Here is a 19829-nt window from a genome sequence, read left to right as displayed (position 1 = left end):
ATATAATCCGTTGTTAACTCTAAATACATAAATTATCGACTTACCAACTTTAAGCAGTAATATTATGTAGATGAGTAAATTAGAAATACTATCAGATCATTAATTATATTTATATAAAATTCCGAATGAGTCAAAAGTAATGCAAGTCGGTGCTCGTAAGTATCAAGTTGTATTTATGAAATATGTGATAATACCCCGTTTACATATCGTGGCCATAACAAGAAATTGCATGTGTAAACAGGTATTATTGTGTAAATTGTAAGATTGCATGCATGTATCAAAATAGTTCAGAAGCTTCTGAATTATCACGTAATAATTATTGGTACTTGCATATACACAGTAGAACACAGCCGGAAGAAATACGAACTACACCGCACAGAATATTTTGACGTCTACCGATTATCTACGAACTTGTCCGAACCTGTCTGAATCTGTCAAATAGCACCATACGATGATAACATAGCGTCTCGCTTACGCTTGAAGAATGAGATTGGAGAGACAGTCAGCACTTTTACGTGTAAACAGTTATTATCGCGATATACACACTATTGGTGCAAGTAAATCCATGCACGTGTACAAGCACTATAATACCCCATTTACAGGTGCATAGATTTACTGTGCACAGTAAGACAATGTATGGGGAAACATGTATTATCCTGCAGTTGGTAAGGTTGCGTGCATGAATCAAACAAGTTTGGAAGGTTCCGAATTTCAACGCGCAAGTAAGATTATTTTCGATCTGCATCTGCGCAGTAGAGCGATAGTGGCGAACCTGCCGGTAAAAAAACCAACTACTCATTTTGAGCTTAACCGAATTTCAATACGGCCTGACAGATAGTACTGTAAAACGACAACACCGCGCCTCGCTTACTCTTGAAGAATGAGATTGGAGAGCCAGTCAGCACTTTTACGTGTAAACAGTTATTGTCATGACTGTTTAAAATAAGCACTATTGCCGACAGTAATTCCATGCACGTGTACAGGCGCTATAATACACAGCTGACAGTAAACCGTGATATGTACAATAGACATGTAACCACTAACATCATTTTTTTGTTGGATGCTCCTGTAGCAGTATAAATGTAGTGAATTGATTATAGTTCCCAAATGATTTAACACACCAGGGAGGCAGAAATAGCCTTTTGATCTCACAAAGAACAGGGATCTCTTAAGGCTGATAAAATTTTATAAGTCTTATTGCCAGTCATAATCAAAAATATGAGTAGCTTTCTAAGAATTTGTATACATTTGAAGTATTACCTTCTATGAAAGGTTTCCTTGTGTATTCAACATTATTAACTTCGTCTTGGGTAGGTATGGATTTTTTTGGAGGTGCCATATCCTCATACACTTGAAGCAATTTTTTGTTTGACTGCAGAGCAGGTTTTTTTAAGTCACCGGTACGGCGACTTTGAATGGATGTGCCCATGTTCTGGAGAAATGTTTTCTTCTTTGGGTCAGTATTACTTGGTGTAGCAATAGATATGCCCTTTCTTGCAGGAGTCAAAGTGTTCGACAAGGCATTTTTTCCAGCGAATACTGGAAAGACAAAATATCAAATTTAGTCACATTACAATATTTCAATAGAATAATAACTATTTGTCAAAAATTACATGATTAAACGCAAGATATAGAAATGATTTACCATTTTCCTTAACTCTATTCGGTACTAAAGTATGAGATGGACGAGTAATTGGATTCAAAATGTGACTTCCAAAAATATTAAAAACAGTGTCTCCCATTTTTATGTCGCTAATAATTACTTTTCTGGTTCGAATCCTTTCTATTTAGTGGCGTTGAGTTGAGGTTTGTCAATTCGTTTACAGTTTACACGATAACTAAAGTTGGTTTTGGTCTAATTGTAAAAATAACGGTCAACTTTACTATTTCAGGTGTGCAGCTTTTGTTTTGATTTGAAAGGAACGAGTCGTTGACATGAATTTTTGCGGGTAGTTTAAAATCTTTATTGTTTTCTGATATTATTGCTAGAAGTGAAAATACTAAATAATGGAAACTGAACAAGCAGACCTCAGATTATTCATCTATTATAAATCAATGACATCAAAATAAACATTGAAAATACAATTTAAATAATGTATTCAATCATAACAAATAAAAATCATTAAAAATAGATTTTGATTTTATTTACCTACCATGATGGAGAATGGTTGCTATTTTTTTTTTATTTTGATGGTAGCAACACAGCATTGTACATGACAGCAAGCGACGAGCGTCAATTTTTGACGTTTACCGTCAATCTTTTCCCAACCTAATAAAGGACCACTAAAACATGAGTAATCACGAAAATAATTCAATAAATAGTAATGGCAATGCATCTAACGTGTCTATAAAAACGGAACCCGGTATACCAAATGCCGCAAGACTGTCGTCTTTCAAACCTCCGCGAGACTTGACTCTCGGTGCCAACAAAACAGTTCCAAAGAAAGTTTTTACCCCTAATTTAAACGTGGTTAGGAATCGAAATAAAAAGTGAGTTTGATTTATAAACATAACTTATTACTTAATAGGTCGGTTATTTCAATTGATGCCCACGAAGAAGAAATTAGACAAGGGTTTTATGTATTAAATTACTTAATACAAACCGAATAGGATTCTTTGACAAATCATTACCATTCATGAAGGCATCCTAAAATTCATCAAAATCTAAATAGAAATTCTGATTGTTCTATATATTCTATTTATGCTCATACTTAGCAGTCCTGTATTTTTTTTTCAATTTTTAATCTATGTTGTTTCTAGTGTTGGTACTAGTGAAGTGAGCAGCTCTCGAGATGAGTCCCGAAAGCGAGGCAGAGGTGGAAACTCAGGACCTAGAGGCGGTAGAGGAGGAGCTGCATTACGAGACTCACGCATTGTCAAAGCCGAAGGAGTTTTCTCAGAAGGTTGTTCCTTTGTTTTGTATTTTAAATAACACAGATGTTTCATTGCTGTCATTTGCAATGAGCTTTCCTCATATCTTGTGCAAAGACAGAAGGTGTCATATATTTAAGTTGTTATATTGGTACACTGAGTGCTGCTGAACTGATACTTAACTCTTTCTTGTTCTTGCATGATTATATTATACTAGGTGTAATAAATATTTAGTAATGTAGACTGTAATGCTTGTACTAATTGTTTTGTAATATTTGGATTCTTCTTTGACTTTAAGGTATTGCTACTCCGGCTAGACATGGTCCTTCAAGAACATCATATGGTAGTAGTAGAAATTCTAACGATAGTGCTGGATTAGTAAAACCAACGATTCGTCACAAAAGCGAATGGAAGGTAAGGAAGTTCATTTGAAAAATATTTAAATCAATAAATTCATATTAATACTATCGACCGAAGGTAGGTATTTGATTTCTATTCTTCTTTATATTTGATTTGAATTCTAATGGATTTAAGTTTTGTACTATTCCATTTGATTCGTTTTTTGCGACCCGGGTTTCACCTTTCGGCATCTTCAGGCACTGTGTACACGTGTGTCAGAGTGTATTTGCCTTTTGGTGAGTGTACACAGTGCCTGAAGATGCCAAAAGGCGAAACCCGGGTCGCAACAAACGACTCAAATGGAAAAGTACAAAACTTAAATACATTAGAATTTCAATAAATTCATTTTGATCTACCAAACTATAGCTAACATTTTCTCTAGAAGGCCTGGTTTTCATTAATTTTAAACGTGTAGCAACTGAAATAATCCAAAGATTTCATAGAGATTGTAATATAAATGCCTCTTGCCTGCTTGTGCTGTGTCTAATTTAAATACCACGCACAAATAAATCGATTTTCATTATTTAATTATACTGGTTAATAAATGCTCATTCTTTACGAGGCAAGGTATAACCGTTTAGTATTGAGTCATCACCACTGCTATATAAGAAAACCTTGGCCAGCTCACTGATTGTAACAGTATTTTATGTTATATCTTTGCAGATAGATAAAGAATTGGAAGAGTTACAAATTGCAGAGCTTATGCATGATGAGCAGGACGAAGATCCATTAAATGATGGAAATTTCAACCCTACTAGACTGCCTATAAATACAACTCGTAAGCATATTTTAATTATTGTAAATGATTTTTAAACGATAATGAAATAGTACACTTAACTAAATGGAAAAACATAATAATAATATTCCTCTCAAAATAAGGAAAGCTTCTTAAATTTGATAAGAACGTTTTGCAATTGGCAAATAAAAGAAGATATCACTTATTGATTCACTTGCCATTTATTCGATAGAACTCTATTGGAATGGTCAGAACAATGTTTAACAGGTTCTACAATTTTCAGTTGCAGATGTTGATATTTTTGGCTATGTACGAGGGTGGGTCAATAATTCCTTAGAAAAAAGCATTAAAACAGTTTTTATTTTTGTATTTTTTTTTTATTTCTCAACATAATCTCCTTGGAGCTCAATACACTTGGTTAGACGTTTCTCAATTTTTTTTAAACCGCCAGATAAATAAGTTTTTGGAAGGTCCTCAAAATAAGCATTTGTCCGATCGATGACTTCTTCATTTGAAAAAAAACGTTGTCCACTTAGCCATTTTTTTAAGTTTGGGAAAAGGAAAAAGTCACTGGGGGCTAAATCTGGCGAATACGGTGGGTGGTCGACCAATTCGAACTTCAATTCTTCAATTTTAGCCATTGATCGTAAACATGTGTGAACACGGGCATTGTCCTGATGAAAGAGGATTTTTTTCCTGTTTAAATGAGGCCGTTTTTCTTCAATTTCGTTTTTTAGCTGGTCCAATAAAGATGCATAATAATCCCCTGTTATTGTTTTTCCTTTTTCCAAATAGTCAACGAAAATAATTTCACGTGCATCCAAAAATACAGTAGCCATAACCTTACCAGCTGATTTTACGGTTTTCGCCTTCTTTGGACATGGTTTGTCTTCGCAATCTACTGCTTTGACTGTTCTTTCGTCTCGGGAGTATAGTGGTGTATCCATGTTTCATCTACAGTCACAAAGCGACGAAAAAATTCATCCGGATTGCGTTGCATGAGCGACAACAGGGCTTTAGAGGCCACCACCCTATTGCGTTTATTGTCGACTGTGAGCAAACGCGGCACCCATCTTGCAGAAATATTTTTCATGCCCAATTTGTCATGTAAAATAGAAATGACGCTACCTTTTGAGATCCCTGTAACCTCAATTATCTTACTCAACTTTAATCTTCGGTCACTTAACACCATATCGTGGATTTTATTGATCATTTCTGGTGTAGTCACCTCTACAGGACGTCCTGAGCGTGGTTCATCCTTTGTTGATGTACGACCACGTTTAAATTCATTTAACCAGTTATAAATAGTTGCAAGTGAAGGAGCAGATATGCCGTGAACTAAATCCAACTCATTTTTTATTTCCTTTGCTGTTAACCCTTTTATATTAAAATGTTTAATAACAGCTCTAAACTCAATTTTCTCCATTTTCCATTTTTCCATTTTCCACAAGCAAATTTTTTTTTAAATGTACGAGAAACACACAACAACCCGACCAATCTGATTGAAACTTTGCAGCATACTGAATCGGTAATGCCGCTGCATGAAAACAAACCGCTTACAGTACTAGTCGCGCCACCTGTCGGCTTTTCTAAGGACTTATTGACCCACCCTCGTAACTTACATTCAATCTCAGACTACTGAATGTTGTGTTGACGGGTTCATAGTCTCAAACAGGACTGGTTGTATCTCGTTGATTGGTGGTCATGTATACTTTTTGACAAAAGTTTAGACAGTGGGCGAGTGTAGACAACGCCCAAAGATACATTTCAAATTAAGAATTAATAATGAAAATTACATATTTGATTATTTCTGATATTTTTTTATTCATTCATTCATTCGTATGGCAGCAGTTTGTAGGCGACAGCATAGATATACATACAGTACTCTTTCAGTAATCCGCCACACCAAAAACCAGACAAGTGTCCAATTAGTGAAAACGGCAGATTATAGTGCATACATACAAAATATGGTAAAAATTAAAACAGGTATTTCGTAAAAATAGTTTTTTTGGCAAATTTGTACTACCAAATTACGGTTTTATTTATAATCAAAATCGAGTATTTACTAAATTATACATATTTATAAATTAATTAAACAGTACATCACTTGACACAACCAGTTGTTCAGTGAGGCAGATATTCTTGAATGGCAGGATTCCTGGCTTTTCCTATTTTTTGTTTGAAAGTTTAAAAGTTTGTGTTCCGGTTGCATTGGAGCAGGGCATAATTGTGATTCGGTCCTTGGATACTTTCCTCCTTGGTACATTACTTTCTTCGCGATGAACGTACTTTTTACGAAGGAGAAATTTCCAAAATAAACCTGTCTCATCTGCATTGGTATACTTGTACGCGGCGTACTACTGTATTTGACAATCGAATACCGGCTAATTATAGAGCTTGATTTTGTGCTTTCAACGTGTGTGCTTTGGTCATCTTTTCTAAATTTAAAAATGATCACCAAAATATATTTCTAATTCATTTTGAATATTAAAAATATCTGAAATCATCAAACATCTCCTCTTTGCTGTAATTGTTAATTTAATTGTGTGAAATTATAACTTTTGCGTATTGTCTACTGTCGTCTAAAAAGTTCAGTTGCCACAGGACCAGATAATATTATGTCTATAATAGCTGTATGTGACATAATATAAGCCTTGATTGATGAAAAATACTATCTTGAAGTTTAGAAGCTGTGTTGTTACTGTTTTATTTAGCTGGACCGATTTCATTTGTGCGTGTAATGTATGATATTTTAGGTGCACTATCAGTGAAGAAAGAGGAACCCATAGACATATCCGAGAAGATCAAAGAGGAAACCCTAGTTAAATCCGAAATCAACGACTGTCCGAGTAAGATGTGTGACTTGATCAATACTAATTATGCTTGTAAATGTCCAAGTGATATCGCAATGCATACCTTATCATGTCCCGGAGTAAAAATGAATTACTTTCTGGACACAAGGTTGCTACATCATACTCTTGAATAATTGTATTCGGATAAGCTTGTGGGATTGCATTACAAATAAAAAGTTGTATTTAATTGGGATGGTTTGATTTGAGAATTGTTAGAAATATCTATAGATTTGTTTTTCACAAATATTTCAGTTAAGGAAGAACCCCCGGAAACGGTTAAATATCATAAAATAAAAAAGGAATTCTCTTCACCACCGGATGCAGCTGATCTTCTTCAGAATTCTAAATCAACTTTAATATTATTACAGGTATATTTCGTCACTGTTCTGGCAGAAGATACTAATTCGAAAAAATGACATATTGAGTTAGTTACCAAAATGTTCCTTATTTCAAACTTTATCGTCTGGAAACCTTCTTAATAAATAAACAGTCTTTATTTCAGTCATCCTTTTTAAGATTACTTAATAAACTTACATGAAAGACCATTTCAAACATTTTAACAACTTCAAAGTCAAATTACTCAAAACTAGTATTCTCCAGTTAGTGTGTTCTGCCAGAACAGAGACGATTTGTTTATAATGCATAATAACAGTAACTAACTTATTCTGTATAGAATAGATGCGCTGATCATGTTAGATTTAAAAAAAATAGTTAAATGGTTGTCTAGCAATGGCGTAACACGATTTTTGGTAGTTTTTGACCCCATGTCACTTATTCACATATTTTACCTTCCTGTCTAAATTAACATGTAAACATCCTTCCTATTTGTTAAAAATGATTGAATTCGGTAAAATGGTCTCAGGAAAATTGAATTAATATTTTCTTCAACCCTTCAATACTTTTCTTCCAAATCTGACACTTTTTTTATTATGACATCCCTACAACCTGTACAATTTTGAAAGCCATTTCTCGTTCAGTACTGTGGCTTATATGCCTGAACAGGTTTGAAGAGATGTGCTGGGGTGATGAATTAGTAAAGCGTGTGATTCATTACAATTGATCAAATATCAATCCTACATAATCTGTTGCCATATGCTGATACATAAATAGGTATCTAAATTTTCATTTTTGACTTATTTTTTAGAGCATGTTCCCCATTGAAATTAAATATTATTTTAGTTTCCTGATAACTTGCCTGGACGAGGGGCAGATGTTGACTCCCAAAACAAAGAAACCGTCGCTCCAAATGCATCCAACTCTACAACAGAACCAACCCAGCAACAGCAAGCTACTGAGGTAATGAGCTTCTTTATATAGTTAGTAATGTAACATAATGTTATTCTTTGCTTATGGTTGTTACTTATTAAAAAAAAAAACAAAAACATTAAGTACATAACAAAAAAATTCAAGATGTTCACAATATGACATTTAGAAAGAAAAGAAGTAAATTGAGTTAGTAGAGAAAAAATAATACAAAGAGTCACCTATTTCCAAAAATCGTCTTGTCCAGCTTGACCAAAAATTAACTGAATATGCAATTTTATTCCTTGTTTTTTAAAACTAGTTTTTTGCAGTCAGTATAACGGTTGAAAACATCGTCCAATTTCAAAATGCATCTTGTTTGTCTGGTGGCCATTTCCAAATCATCATCTTTTCCATTGTTACAAAAAAAAGTGAGTCAAACAATATGCCAAGATCTTTGATCTCCGATTGATGCTTGAGTAAGCTATTTGACATAATATAGTCGTATATATATGTAATTGGAGATTCACTTAAGCGTTGTGGGTCTCAGGTTCGAATCGTGGGTCTGGCAAGTACACATATTGCTTTTCAATTTATGTATGAGTCAGAGGTAATAGGTTGACCAAGTGGCTGACATCCATTACTCGTAAAAACAAAATCTGTTAACACATTTTGCGCGGGCCTCAGTACAAAGTCACAGGTACACACAGCGGGCGAAAACCAGCGGAAATTGAAATAAAATCGAATTTTACAAAAATCGCTCTATCTTATAACTATCAGTTATTTTTTAATGAAATTTGGAATTCACACTCACCATATATTGCTCCTCAGTGCTGTGTTTCTTTTTAGAACAAATTGTTTAAAATAACATAAGTACATGGTGCTAATCATATATTTACAGGAAGGTTTCGTAAAAAATATTCCATTCACTATAAATTCCCACAAACTCACAACTCTCTTTGTCCATTTTTTTGTTCTTCGTATGATCGAGTAGTAAGAGAGATACTGATCCGCACGGTCAACCCCTTTCATATATTTATTATATTCTATAACACATAACGGTTTCCAAATGTGTAGTCTCGTATTCCAATTGATGTTGTGACTCTCTAAAATGGTAGATGGATGTATTGTTGAAATCATTCGAACATCTCTCTTTGATTTCCAGAGTTGTAACAATACATCCTTTCGCCAACGGAAAATATTCTGTCCTGCACTAAGATTGATATGTTTAAAACATTCTAGCAGGCCTCGGTTTATTCGCATTGTTCCACACGTCCTAATTTTATTTTCTAAAAGTGCTTCACTGGTTTTTACACTATTATAATAATTGTCCATAGACATGATGCTACAAATTTAAATACGGACCAAGAAGCAATTGGATGGTGTCTAATAGTGGTCTTTCTTGCCCACTGTAAATGATCAGATTACAGATGTATCCCGTAGTGGCTTCACTGACCATGCGCACTAGGATACCGTATTTTATTATCTTCGATGCATTATAGACTTTAAATACAAGTCTTCCCCGCCACGGTATAATACCTTCATCTAAAGAAAGTTCCCTTTGAGGCTTATAAACCGAAGAAAACTTCTTTCTTTTCTTTCTAAAAAATCTTTTCAAGGCGATCGCTGGAATCCGTAATGATATCGTTATTTGAAAAGTGCCACGATTGCCAAATTTGTCTAAAACAAACACGACTCATTGTTTTAGAATATATTGGTGTTTCTATACTCGGATCAGTAGACCATCTCTTGTGTCTTTTCGAACTTGTCTCATAAGCAAAATTAGTCCGAGGAATTTTTTCATCTCACAAAGATTTACAGGCTTCCATTTGATAGATTTCTTCATTTTCTTGATTCGGGATTCATTTTGTGTGCGGTATCGATTGCTTTCTTCTACCATCATGCTAAGTAAATCATCTCCAATAAATAAACTGACTATATCCATCACATTTTCAGAATTGTTTGGTGCTACGCAAACACCAACGTTGCCTAAAAATGGTTCAATATGCGGTGGGTTGTCTATTTCAGACCATTCCATGACTTCCTCTTCCTCCACTGTCTTCAGAATCACCGATTTGTAACGGTATCACTGGTACCCTTCTCGTGCGAGGGAACTCTTCACTATCGCTGTCGCTGCCTAATTCTGGTAAATCTTCACCAGAATAGGCAGACAAATTATCGGAAAATATTTCGTCATCGCTTTCATAATTGTCTGAAGCCATTTTTTAAAGATTAAATAAAATATCGATTACTTAAATATATTTCACTTGTAAAAACACACCCGTTCTATCGCGCCGTATTTCAAGACTGTAAATTCAATACTGATATCCAATATAGATCGTAGTAGATTACAGACATTTAAATAACATTGGTTTCCACTCATGTTATAATTTATTGCTCCGCTCGCATACCAGCGTTATCGCATCACACAATATCACTTACAACAAGTGCGAAAAATGCATTCCGTCGATCACAAATTGTCGTCTTTTCACTCGCTCACAAAGGATAATATTATAGTATGAAAAGGAGGCCTATGTATTTATCACACATCATAAAAATATACATATAATCGCATTCACAGTACAGCAAACAAACCATGTTTAAAGAATACATCGATATTTCACAAAATGTTGTCTACCTGCTCACCCATTAAAACATAAACAAGTGTAAAAAGAAGACGCATATAGTTTTAGCATTCTTATCGTCTACAGAAATATAGTTCGCTGATTTACTGACTCTAAACAAATTTCCTTATTACGCAGAAGCTCTCATATGGGCTGCGCAAGAGTGTGTGTAAGTAAATGAATCAGCGGTAAATTTTTTTTTTTTTGTAGATGTGTGTGTAGTTTGAAACATTTTCAAACCGTTGACATAAAATATTCGTATGCAATAATCGGGTAGAAATACCTTTCCCGCACTTCAAGTGGAGCCGGTGTAAAAGGTATTTCTACCCGTCCTGCCGACGAACACCGGTACGGCTCGCGGGTAGAAATACCCTTCCCGCTCAAAATGTGTTAATACAAACCTCCACTCTGTGGAGGCCCATATGATCTTATTAGGATCGGACATGGTCGGAAAATTGGAGATCTTGACTTCGAAAAGCTAATACAGTGGTGCCTCCAAGAATCGCTGTCACTCGCCTGACTTCTTGCACCTTCCCATGACATTTGCTATAATGTTACCACATAGTCACTCCATTCAATTATGTATCATGTTAAGTGACTAAATGGTTTATTTGAGAAGTCAAATTAGTTCTAATAAAAATAATACATATTCATATGTAAAAAGAACTGCAATTTTATTAAATATTTTTTTTCCTAAACAAGTGTTTTTGTTAGTCCTTGGTCCCAATTAAACAAAATTTATATGTATTTATATGCAAAGTTGTACCCCAAAGTGTTTTTCGCCAGACCCACCTATCGCGTAACTTTGGGGTATTACTGTATAATATTAAGGAGGTTTTTTATAAAATGGCTGAAATAAAACCAATTGTTTTCCGTTATTTAATTTCCAGGAGAGTAAATTTTTCACTGCAAGAAATTTGGAAGAAGGACAAGTAGGAAAAATAGTGATATACAAATCGGGAAAAATAAAATTGCAAATGGGCAACACATTTTACGATCTGTCCCTCGGCACGCAACCGTGTTTTCAACAAGATGTCATGTCGATCTCTGTGAATTCGGAAGAGAGGAGTGGCACAATGATTAACATCGGTTGTATACAAAATAAATTGACAGCAATTCCAGACTGGGAGCGAATGTTCAGTGAAATTCGGTGAATAATGTATTAATCATATTTATTAAAATTGTTATGACTTTTAATATATGACAATATAATTCTTTCAATTGTTTCTATTTCTTAATATATTACATGTAGATGACACTTTTAAGATTACAGACCTACAAACTTATCTGAAGAATGGGATGGGGGAGCCACTGTCGAAAACTACCCAATCAAGACTCGGTAACTGGACAAAATCTGACATTCGAATGAAATTTTCAAAATGGCGTCCTATGGTAGTTCGTAGTTCCATTTTTGGCCATTCTACAGATAAATTTGTAGGTCTGTAACAACAATCTATTTGTTTAATACCTAAGCTCTTCGCCCTGCACACAAACATTCAACATGACTAAACAATTCGAATTTAGAAATGCCAACAAATTTGTATACCTGACCAATACACACAGTCAACTGTGAAAGAACTCAAATGTCAAATTTTAATATTTAAACACACTAGACTTCATTACACAAAAATGTCATTAGAGGAATATACATAGTATTCTTAGGAATAATAAGAAACACGCATAAATATTTGGTGTGTCTATTAATTAGAAATAAAGTGATACAGAGTATTTCAATTGTGGCAAATACGACATACACACCTGGTCACGGTGAAGTCTGCGTTCCGATAGAATGGTGACGAAAACTATTTGAACTACACTGACAGTGGCATTCCTGGTGAGTTCTTTCCAATTCAGGTGTAACTGGAAAGAACTGTTTTACTAACAGACAATGTTGTGTACATTATTCCATGCACCTTGTGAATCTCAACAAACCAACATACACAAGTCAATGAGTTTGAGTGTGCGAGGCCGCTGACTTTTTAATTGTGATATTATACAAGATGGTAAGGTAAGCCTTGGATGTCACAGATGCATTCTGATCAAGATTGGTGCAACAGCGCGTCAGGAATTATTGGAATACGGTCGAACTTGGTTACGATCTTGGATGTAATGAAATTAATATAAGAGACATAATGACATTTTAGTTTATGATTTTCTCCATTCATTTATTCACTTTTATAACGAGCTACTTCTCGGGTATACCGAGCAAAACTGTTAATGTGTTGATCGTTTAAAAACAACATATTCGACCCTAAGCAATAAAATCCGACCTGGAAGTTAACTAGACCGATGCCACCGGGATCGGATTACGTTTATGACACTAGTTAAGTGTCTAAGTACCTACCTAATTGTTAATTGTTTCGGGGATTTTTACGATGGTTTTCAGATTTTTTATGTTCTAAACGTGGTGTGAAAAATGTTATACAACGATATAACGAGTAATGCTTATAACGAGCAAATTCAGTTGGTCCCATCTTCCTTGTACATAATAACCAAGTTCGACTGTATATTAAATGTGTCATCTATGTATAATATATTAATGTTTCTATATAAAATCTAACGATAAAGCAGTGCATAACTATGTCTGTTGTTCCTGTGTTGATTTATTCACCACTGGTGGTCCAGTATCTCTTCCAGCGATGATATTTCCTTCCTGGTCTATTGCGTAATTATAGTCAACGAAATTGGACATGGCATGTTCAATGGCTTTATCTATGTTGTCCATGGTTATAAACGTCTTGCTGTCTTCCTAAAAAAAACAAGCAAAGCAGACATGAAACACTTATGGTGGGTATCTTCTATTTTCTTGAATTTAGGAAACTTTTCCTATTATTTTTTAGTTCTAAATTTTTTAGTTCTAAAATTTGGTAGACAAAAATAAAGATTTAAAAACCATATTATACTGTCCATTTGACTGTATGTTTTGGCTGCCACAGAGGATTTTAGATCATTTCGTCACTAATGCATTATCTTAACCAGACTGATGTCACTAGCGCGTTTACACGTTCTATAAAACCTTATATGCAAGCCCGGCCTTATAAAATGAGCGTGTATAGACACTGTACTTTTATACTAGCCCAGGTTGGTTGTTTTAAATAAATTAATATATAGTACACAATATAGGTACTAACTGTCATCTGTCCATTAAAAACATTCCCTTTAAATGCTTGGATGTATTAGAATGGTTGTACCTGACAGGTCATAAATTTTTATGAAAAATAAAACCTTAGTAACATCATTATTTAGAAATATATTAAAAGTATATCATAAAGACTTGTATATCGGTTAAGAATGTCACCATGATTACGAGAGATGGCAGTATATTGTGCACAATATATTAATAATTTATTTAAAACAACCGACCGAGGCTAGTGTAGTGAGTGTAAAGTACAGCGTGTATACATGCTCATTTTCTATGGCCAGCTTTGTAGAGTGAGTAAACGGGCTTGTGGCATACATCCGGACGATGACGTGATTCAATGCTACCAAGGCATAGAATATAAATTATTCTATGGTTACCAATTCAATCACTTGAAAAATTCTTCGCATGGTTATCAAGTGGTATAATACAAAATGTGTATATGAATTCCTGTTAGTGAATAGTACAAACCCATTGAACTAATTATTTACTGCTATTGAAAGAGTGATGTTTACATGAAAACTAGAGCTCAGACTATGAGATTAAGATGGCAAGAACCACTTTTAAGAAAATACAACATCTCTTCTGCAATCAAGACATAGCTCTCGGCTGTCGATCAGTTGATACATTAGACCCGTACTGATCTACAGAGTCGAAGCTTGGGTGTAAAGCAACGGACAAAAAGAAGATTGGAAGCTTTCTAAATTGGGCTGTATCGGCATACCATCAAGATATCCTTACCATACCAAGATCACATTACCAATGACGAGGTTTACAGACAAACCAATAAAGCAAGATAACTTATAGCTACCTACTATGAAGCGTAGAAAAGCTGCATACTTCAGCCTTGTTATGTTCCACAATGAGAAGTATGATTTACTCATAATGGTGATGGTAGAGGCCATGAATGTTCAACGTTTTGAGGATCTGATACGACATGAGGTGTAGATATCTATAGCAAGTTGATTGCCAACCTTTGATACAAGACGGTACCAAAAAGAAGAATGAATGATACAAGTCGGTTATGGGGAAGCCAGGTGGGAACGGCGCTAATTGTCATAGCCGATTTTGGGCAAAATTCATGAATTTAAGAATGAAAACCTAACCTAAACTGGTAATTGTGCCGCAGATGCCGTCATGAGATTTTATAACTTTCTTTTTACGAAAACAGTGATTTTCATGTAGACAATCATAATAAATACCTTTTTCTGTCGGCGCATAGGCTTTTCGATCCAATAATCGTAAAGTTAAAATTTGAAATTTTCATACATTTTGATGCATCAATATCACAAACTAAAATTAAATTAGGTAATTGAGATCCCCGGGGTTCCAGCGGCTAGCTCAGGAGTCCATCGAACCCCGGATTCACAAAAAAAATAAATTTCAACGGTCGGAGTATAAATAAAACTCGGTCTTTCGTGCTCGTAACGTGGTCTTCTTATATTTTCTTAATTTTTAGTTTTACAAATTATATTTGGGATTTTTACAGTTGTAGTCGTCAGGCCCGTACCTATCGGAAAGGGGACGCTTACTAACATCCTTTTTTCTTTCTTTTTAAATTCCTCGTACCGACGCCATCCAGCAAAAAAAAGGACTCTCGTGATTGGCCAAATTTTATCGCGTGATCTTTGATTCGGCGAATCACGAGCCTGACCCTGGCGCCGGCGCGCGAGGATTTCACGCACAATGCGCGGCAAAATTTATTATATTTAATTCCTTATATTTAGTCTTAAAATTATCTCTTTCATCCATCGTCATTTTTACTTTTTAAATAAAAAAAAAAATACTTACGTGGTTGAGCAAGGAATCAGATTAGATGTTTTATGAAGCCGTTTCTAGAGGTCAGGGTTACGTTTCGACTTAAGCTACTAAATGATTATTTTACACCGGGAGAAGCCCGCCTGTAACAGGGGTGTATCATTCGCCCCATCTGGATTAAAGTCGAAAGGTACGCCCTGATCTCATCGGCCACCCATCCAATTCCTTGTTCATCCGTTAAGTACATGGCATGATAAACAGTTTATAAAAGAATTCAACTACAATCTAACTATTCTAACATAAAACTCTATACTTTAGCTCTATTTTTATTATTTTCTATATTTATTTTGGATTATTATTTTCAGCTCAAAGCAATGCTTTCGCGATACTTTTGAATAGGTCAGAGTTTGATTTAATTTCAGTGTAGTACATTTATTTTGTGTTACTTTGTTTTAATTAGGTTTTCTTGTTATTTTATTCGTTTTTATTAGTCAGCGGAGGGGTCGCGAAGCTGCAGTCTTTGACTCTCGCGCTTTCCAATCTTTCTTTTGTATTCCTAGGGGCTACATTTGTAGACGTTTGGCCCTCGTTCGGAATTATTATTTCGTGTTATGTTTTTCTTCTTCTGGTGCAATAGGAGCGTACCTCGTTTGGCGTCGTCTGCCTTTGCAACCAGGGCGTGGTAGTGGCGTTACTATTGAGCCAGGCTCGTTCCGAGCAGCGGATATCTTCCTGTGGAAAGTTTTCCACTGATCTGCTGGTCTCTGGAGTATCACCTCATAGATGGACAGGTACTGTGTCTCCATCTGTTCCTATTACTGCGGGCAAGGCATCGTATAGCGGTACAACGGCCAGGCTCGTTGACGGCGGCACGGCTCTCCCACAGGTAATAGGATGGATGTTTACAATAAGTATCCTTTTCCCTTTCTTTTTTTTTTATAGATGGTTACACTTCGGAAGTACCTCTTGTTGTTTCACGATATCTTTCAGGCGTCACGTCCCTAGTCTCTCCATGAACCTGCGCGAGAAAGGAGAGTGCGCACTCTCCACACCATCAAGCTTTGGTATCATGAATTTTCGGCTACGCTGCCTTTGGATGCGCTTACTTCGAGAGGTGGCTCCCTTTGTGCTTCCAAATTGTCTTCATCTGTATTTATTCTTTCTCTTTCTTTAGTAATTTATTCGTTCATTAGACTTCCTGTACTTTAAATTTATTCGAGTTTACTTTATTAATTACTCCTACCCCATACATTAAATAGCTACTAATTTTATATAAAATCTTCCCATTGTACTTATGGTACTTACTATCACTTTTAATATTTTACCCTAATGCCCATAAATATTTTGCAACATTGTATTGACTGTATAAATCACATTGATATTAAAAATTGAAATATTCCACCCTCTCATTATATTTATTTCTGAATCAGTACACTTAAAACTGTGTAATTAACTTTATTTTTAGTGAAACCCATTTTATTTAAAAAAAATTTGTTGTTTCGTTTTACGCGCCCGACATCCTATTCCAAGGCGTGCCGCGCCGATTTGCGGTGCCTCTCACGTTTTATTATTATTATTTTTTTTTTTCATTATTGAAACCCCGTTGAGAAATTTACGGCTTATTGACTCATTTTTTTTTTATTTTTTCACAAGCATACAATCTCTACTTTCATCCTTTTATACCTAATTTTAACTTATTATTAAAATTTAACATAACAATTTTCGTCGAGTGATGCCTTATTATTCCCGTTCCGTTTTCGCTGTGTTAAATTTACGATTGGTAATTTGTAAAGAAATAATAGTGACGGTCGTATACTATTTTCCTCGTTTCTCTTTGGATTCAAATTATTAACACGGCGTAACTTTGAAACAGGTTTCGCGCTACTGTAGAATATCCTCTTTCCCGTTTATAAAATTGTTTGCGATTTTCAATGTTAATGTTTTCGAATTCATTCATATTTACTTTATTTGAACGGAAAGAATTGGCGTCACTTTGCGAAGCGTTATTTTTAAAACTAGAATGTACATTTTTCGTACTAATAAACTTAAGATTACAAGGCTCAGAAAGTTTGTCCTTAATTAACTTTATATCCGTAATTAGAAGAATTTCCGGATGTTTTATTCGTATAATCTACACATTTCACTTCCAACAGGAACTCGGCGTTCACCCTTGACTCGAGGGTTGACGACTGGTCCTGCTTCATCTCCTCGTGGTCGAGCCTGCGCCCGCACAGCTTCTTTGATTCCTCTCAGCTTGCGCGCCTTCTCAGCCCTCTTTTGAGGCTCCCTGGCCTCCCGTTTCCTTTTTCTCTCCTCACCGAATATCCCGTGGTCGACTAGGGTACACGACATGTTAGTGATACCCTAGGAAAATCGGCATTTTACTCGCCGTTTTTCGTCGTGAGTGGGCAGTGGCCTCTACGAGCCCTCCTCGCTGGATACCGTCGATGATGCGTCTGGTCTCCATAGGTGGGATTTGTGCAGCCATTCGTCGTACTGGAGACGCGCCGGTGCTACGGTCTCCAGCACGACGCTAGGCGCGGTCAGCACCGTATGTGGACTGTCTTCGAACACCAGAGGGCTCTCCCGGTTTGATGTTGGAGACAGCACTTCTTCTTCGATAAGGGTTACGTCGGAGTCCGCTTCTTAGTTAACCATTTCTTGGTTGTTCCGGCTCCTGGATCGTCAACTTTTATTTAGCGTTCGCGGGCGTAAATTTGATTTCGCGGGTTCGGAAGAATTAATGCGATTCTTCACGCCCCATGTTGCCAGGCGCCATTTGAGATCCCCGGGGTTCCAGCGGCTAGCTCAGGAGTCCATCGAACCCCGGATTCACAAAAAAAAAGAAATTCAAACGGTTGGAGTGTAAATAAAACACAGTCCTTCGTGCTCGTAACGTGGTCTTCTTATATTTTCTTAATTTTTAGTTTTACAAATTATATTTGGGATTTTTACAGTTGTAGTCGTCAGGCCCGTACCTATCGGAAAGGGGACGCTTACTAACATCCTTTTTTCTTTCTTTTTAAATTCCTCGTACCGACGCCATCCAGCAAAAAAAAGGACTCTCGTGATTGGCCAAATTTTATCGCGTGATCTTTGATTCGGCGAATCACGAGCCTGACCCTGGCGCCGGCGCGCGAGGATTTCACGCACAATGCGCGGCAAAATTTATTATATTTAATTCCTTATATTTAGTCTTAAAATTATCTCTTTCATCCATCGTCATTTTTACTTTTTAAATAAAAAAAAAAATACTTACGTGGTTGAGCAAGGAATCAGATTAGATGTTTTATGAAGCCGTTTCTAGAGGTCAGGGTTACGTTTCGACTTAAGCTACTAAATGATTATTTTACACCGGGAGAAGCCCGCCTGTAACAGGGGTGTATCATAATGTTAGGTTTGGTTTGTTCTAAAAAGAAAGTTATAAAATCTCATGACGGCATTTGTGGCACATTTACCCAAAAACTAACTCAATCTAACAAATTATCCAGTATATCGGCTATTTTCAAAATATGTTATAACCGACTTGTACCTAATGAATGAAATAACAAGTGCAATGAACAAATAATTAAAAGTGGTAAATAACGAACCTCTAATTGTTTAATAGCTTTTTTGGCCTTTTGTGTTTGCATATCTTTTAATTTTTCTGCTTTCTCCATGATATAAAGCATAGACTTTTGCTTTTTTTCGATTGCTTCCGCAATACGATTCTGTCTTACGACGGCAACACGTTCATTCCATGCGTCGTTTTCTAACATGCACCTTTCAAAATCCGCGGCTTCTGCTTCTGTGCTCTCTTCAGAATTCGTATTTGTAAGAGACAGGTTGCTCATATAATACTCATTGGAAAGGAAAATCCTTATAGCTTTCATCTGCGTTCTATAATTATTGTTAAGTCTGAGTAGTTCTTCTACTTCGCCTTTTGGAAGGACTGGTCTTACTGGAATTCTGAATATCTTGCTTCTCGCCATAGGAATCCAACGAGGCTTCCTTGTCCATCTTATAGATTGGAAGCAAACCTCGGCCGCAGCAAGGCAAAAATTTGAGTTCTTACCGTGAAATTGACGGAGGATTGCTGCTGACGAATTAGGAAACATTATAGAAAAGAAAAAATGATATAAGTAGTGAAAATTTTAATATTTGATACGGACCGGGTCCCGGGAGCCGTCAAAATATGTTGACCATAGATTATAATAACCATAGACTAT

General features: G+C 35.8%; 3 protein-coding genes across 5 annotated transcripts in view; 1 reads left to right on the top strand and 2 right to left on the bottom strand.

Annotated features, from left to right (window-relative positions):
- Positions 1 to 2279, bottom strand: part of LOC147065739 (uncharacterized) — a 12307-nt gene extending 10028 nt beyond the window's left edge. Inside the window, exons 1-2 of one of the 2 annotated variants that reach the window (XM_085956570.1) lie at positions 2154 to 2279; positions 1261 to 1539 (exon numbers count right to left, since the gene is read on the bottom strand). In XM_085956570.1, the coding sequence (XP_085812696.1) occupies positions 1261 to 1539; positions 2154 to 2208 (334 nt within the window). In that variant the 5' untranslated portion in view covers positions 2209 to 2279. Of the gene's footprint in view, positions 1 to 1260; positions 1540 to 1645; positions 1952 to 2153 lie in introns of those variants that run through there. The other variant, XM_085956569.1, reaches the window with a different exon arrangement.
- Polr3D (RNA polymerase III subunit C53) lies at positions 2202 to 11921 on the top strand. Of its 2 annotated transcripts, XM_085956566.1 has the most exons (8): positions 2202 to 2490; positions 2761 to 2903; positions 3170 to 3285; positions 3934 to 4048; positions 6763 to 6855; positions 7111 to 7226; positions 8038 to 8154; positions 11615 to 11921. In XM_085956566.1, the coding sequence occupies exons 1-8, from the start codon at positions 2291 to 2293 to the stop codon at positions 11876 to 11878; spliced, it is 1164 nt and encodes a 387-aa protein (XP_085812692.1). In that variant the 5' UTR covers positions 2202 to 2290; the 3' UTR covers positions 11879 to 11921. The 2 variants fall into 2 exon arrangements, with proteins under 2 accessions (XP_085812692.1, XP_085812693.1); XM_085956567.1 differs by lacking the exon at positions 6763 to 6855.
- Positions 11880 to 19829, bottom strand: mRpS26 (mitochondrial ribosomal protein S26). Its single transcript, XM_085956568.1, has 2 exons — positions 19212 to 19829; positions 11880 to 13473 (listed from the first exon to the last, which is right to left on the bottom strand). The coding sequence occupies exons 1-2, from the start codon at positions 19716 to 19718 to the stop codon at positions 13303 to 13305; spliced, it is 678 nt and encodes a 225-aa protein (XP_085812694.1). The 5' UTR covers positions 19719 to 19829; the 3' UTR covers positions 11880 to 13302.

Source organism: Rhyacophila brunnea, unplaced genomic scaffold (assembly GCF_057557595.1).
Source record: "Rhyacophila brunnea isolate RB1 unplaced genomic scaffold, BYU_Rbru_1.0 scaffold_6, whole genome shotgun sequence".
NCBI lineage: Eukaryota > Metazoa > Arthropoda > Insecta > Trichoptera > Rhyacophilidae > Rhyacophila > Rhyacophila brunnea.
This window is presented reverse-complemented; position numbering and strand designations above follow the sequence as displayed.

Bases quoted from the DNA above. Each gene is read 5' to 3' on its own strand.
- Polr3D (XM_085956566.1), top strand. From the start codon at position 2,291: ATGAGTAATCACGAAAATAATTCAATAAATAGTAATGGCAATGCATCT. The intron at 2,904-3,169 runs GTTGTTCCTTTG...TTTGACTTTAAG, and splicing joins CGAAGGAGTTTTCTCAGAAG to GTATTGCTACTCCGGCTAGA. The intron at 7,227-8,037 runs GTATATTTCGTC...ATATTATTTTAG, and splicing joins CAACTTTAATATTATTACAG to TTTCCTGATAACTTGCCTGG.
- mRpS26 (XM_085956568.1), bottom strand. From the start codon at position 19,718: ATGTTTCCTAATTCGTCAGCAGCAATCCTCCGTCAATTTCACGGTAAG. The intron at 13,474-19,211 runs GTTCGTTATTTA...TGTTTTTTTTAG, and splicing joins AAGCTATTAAACAATTAGAG to GAAGACAGCAAGACGTTTAT.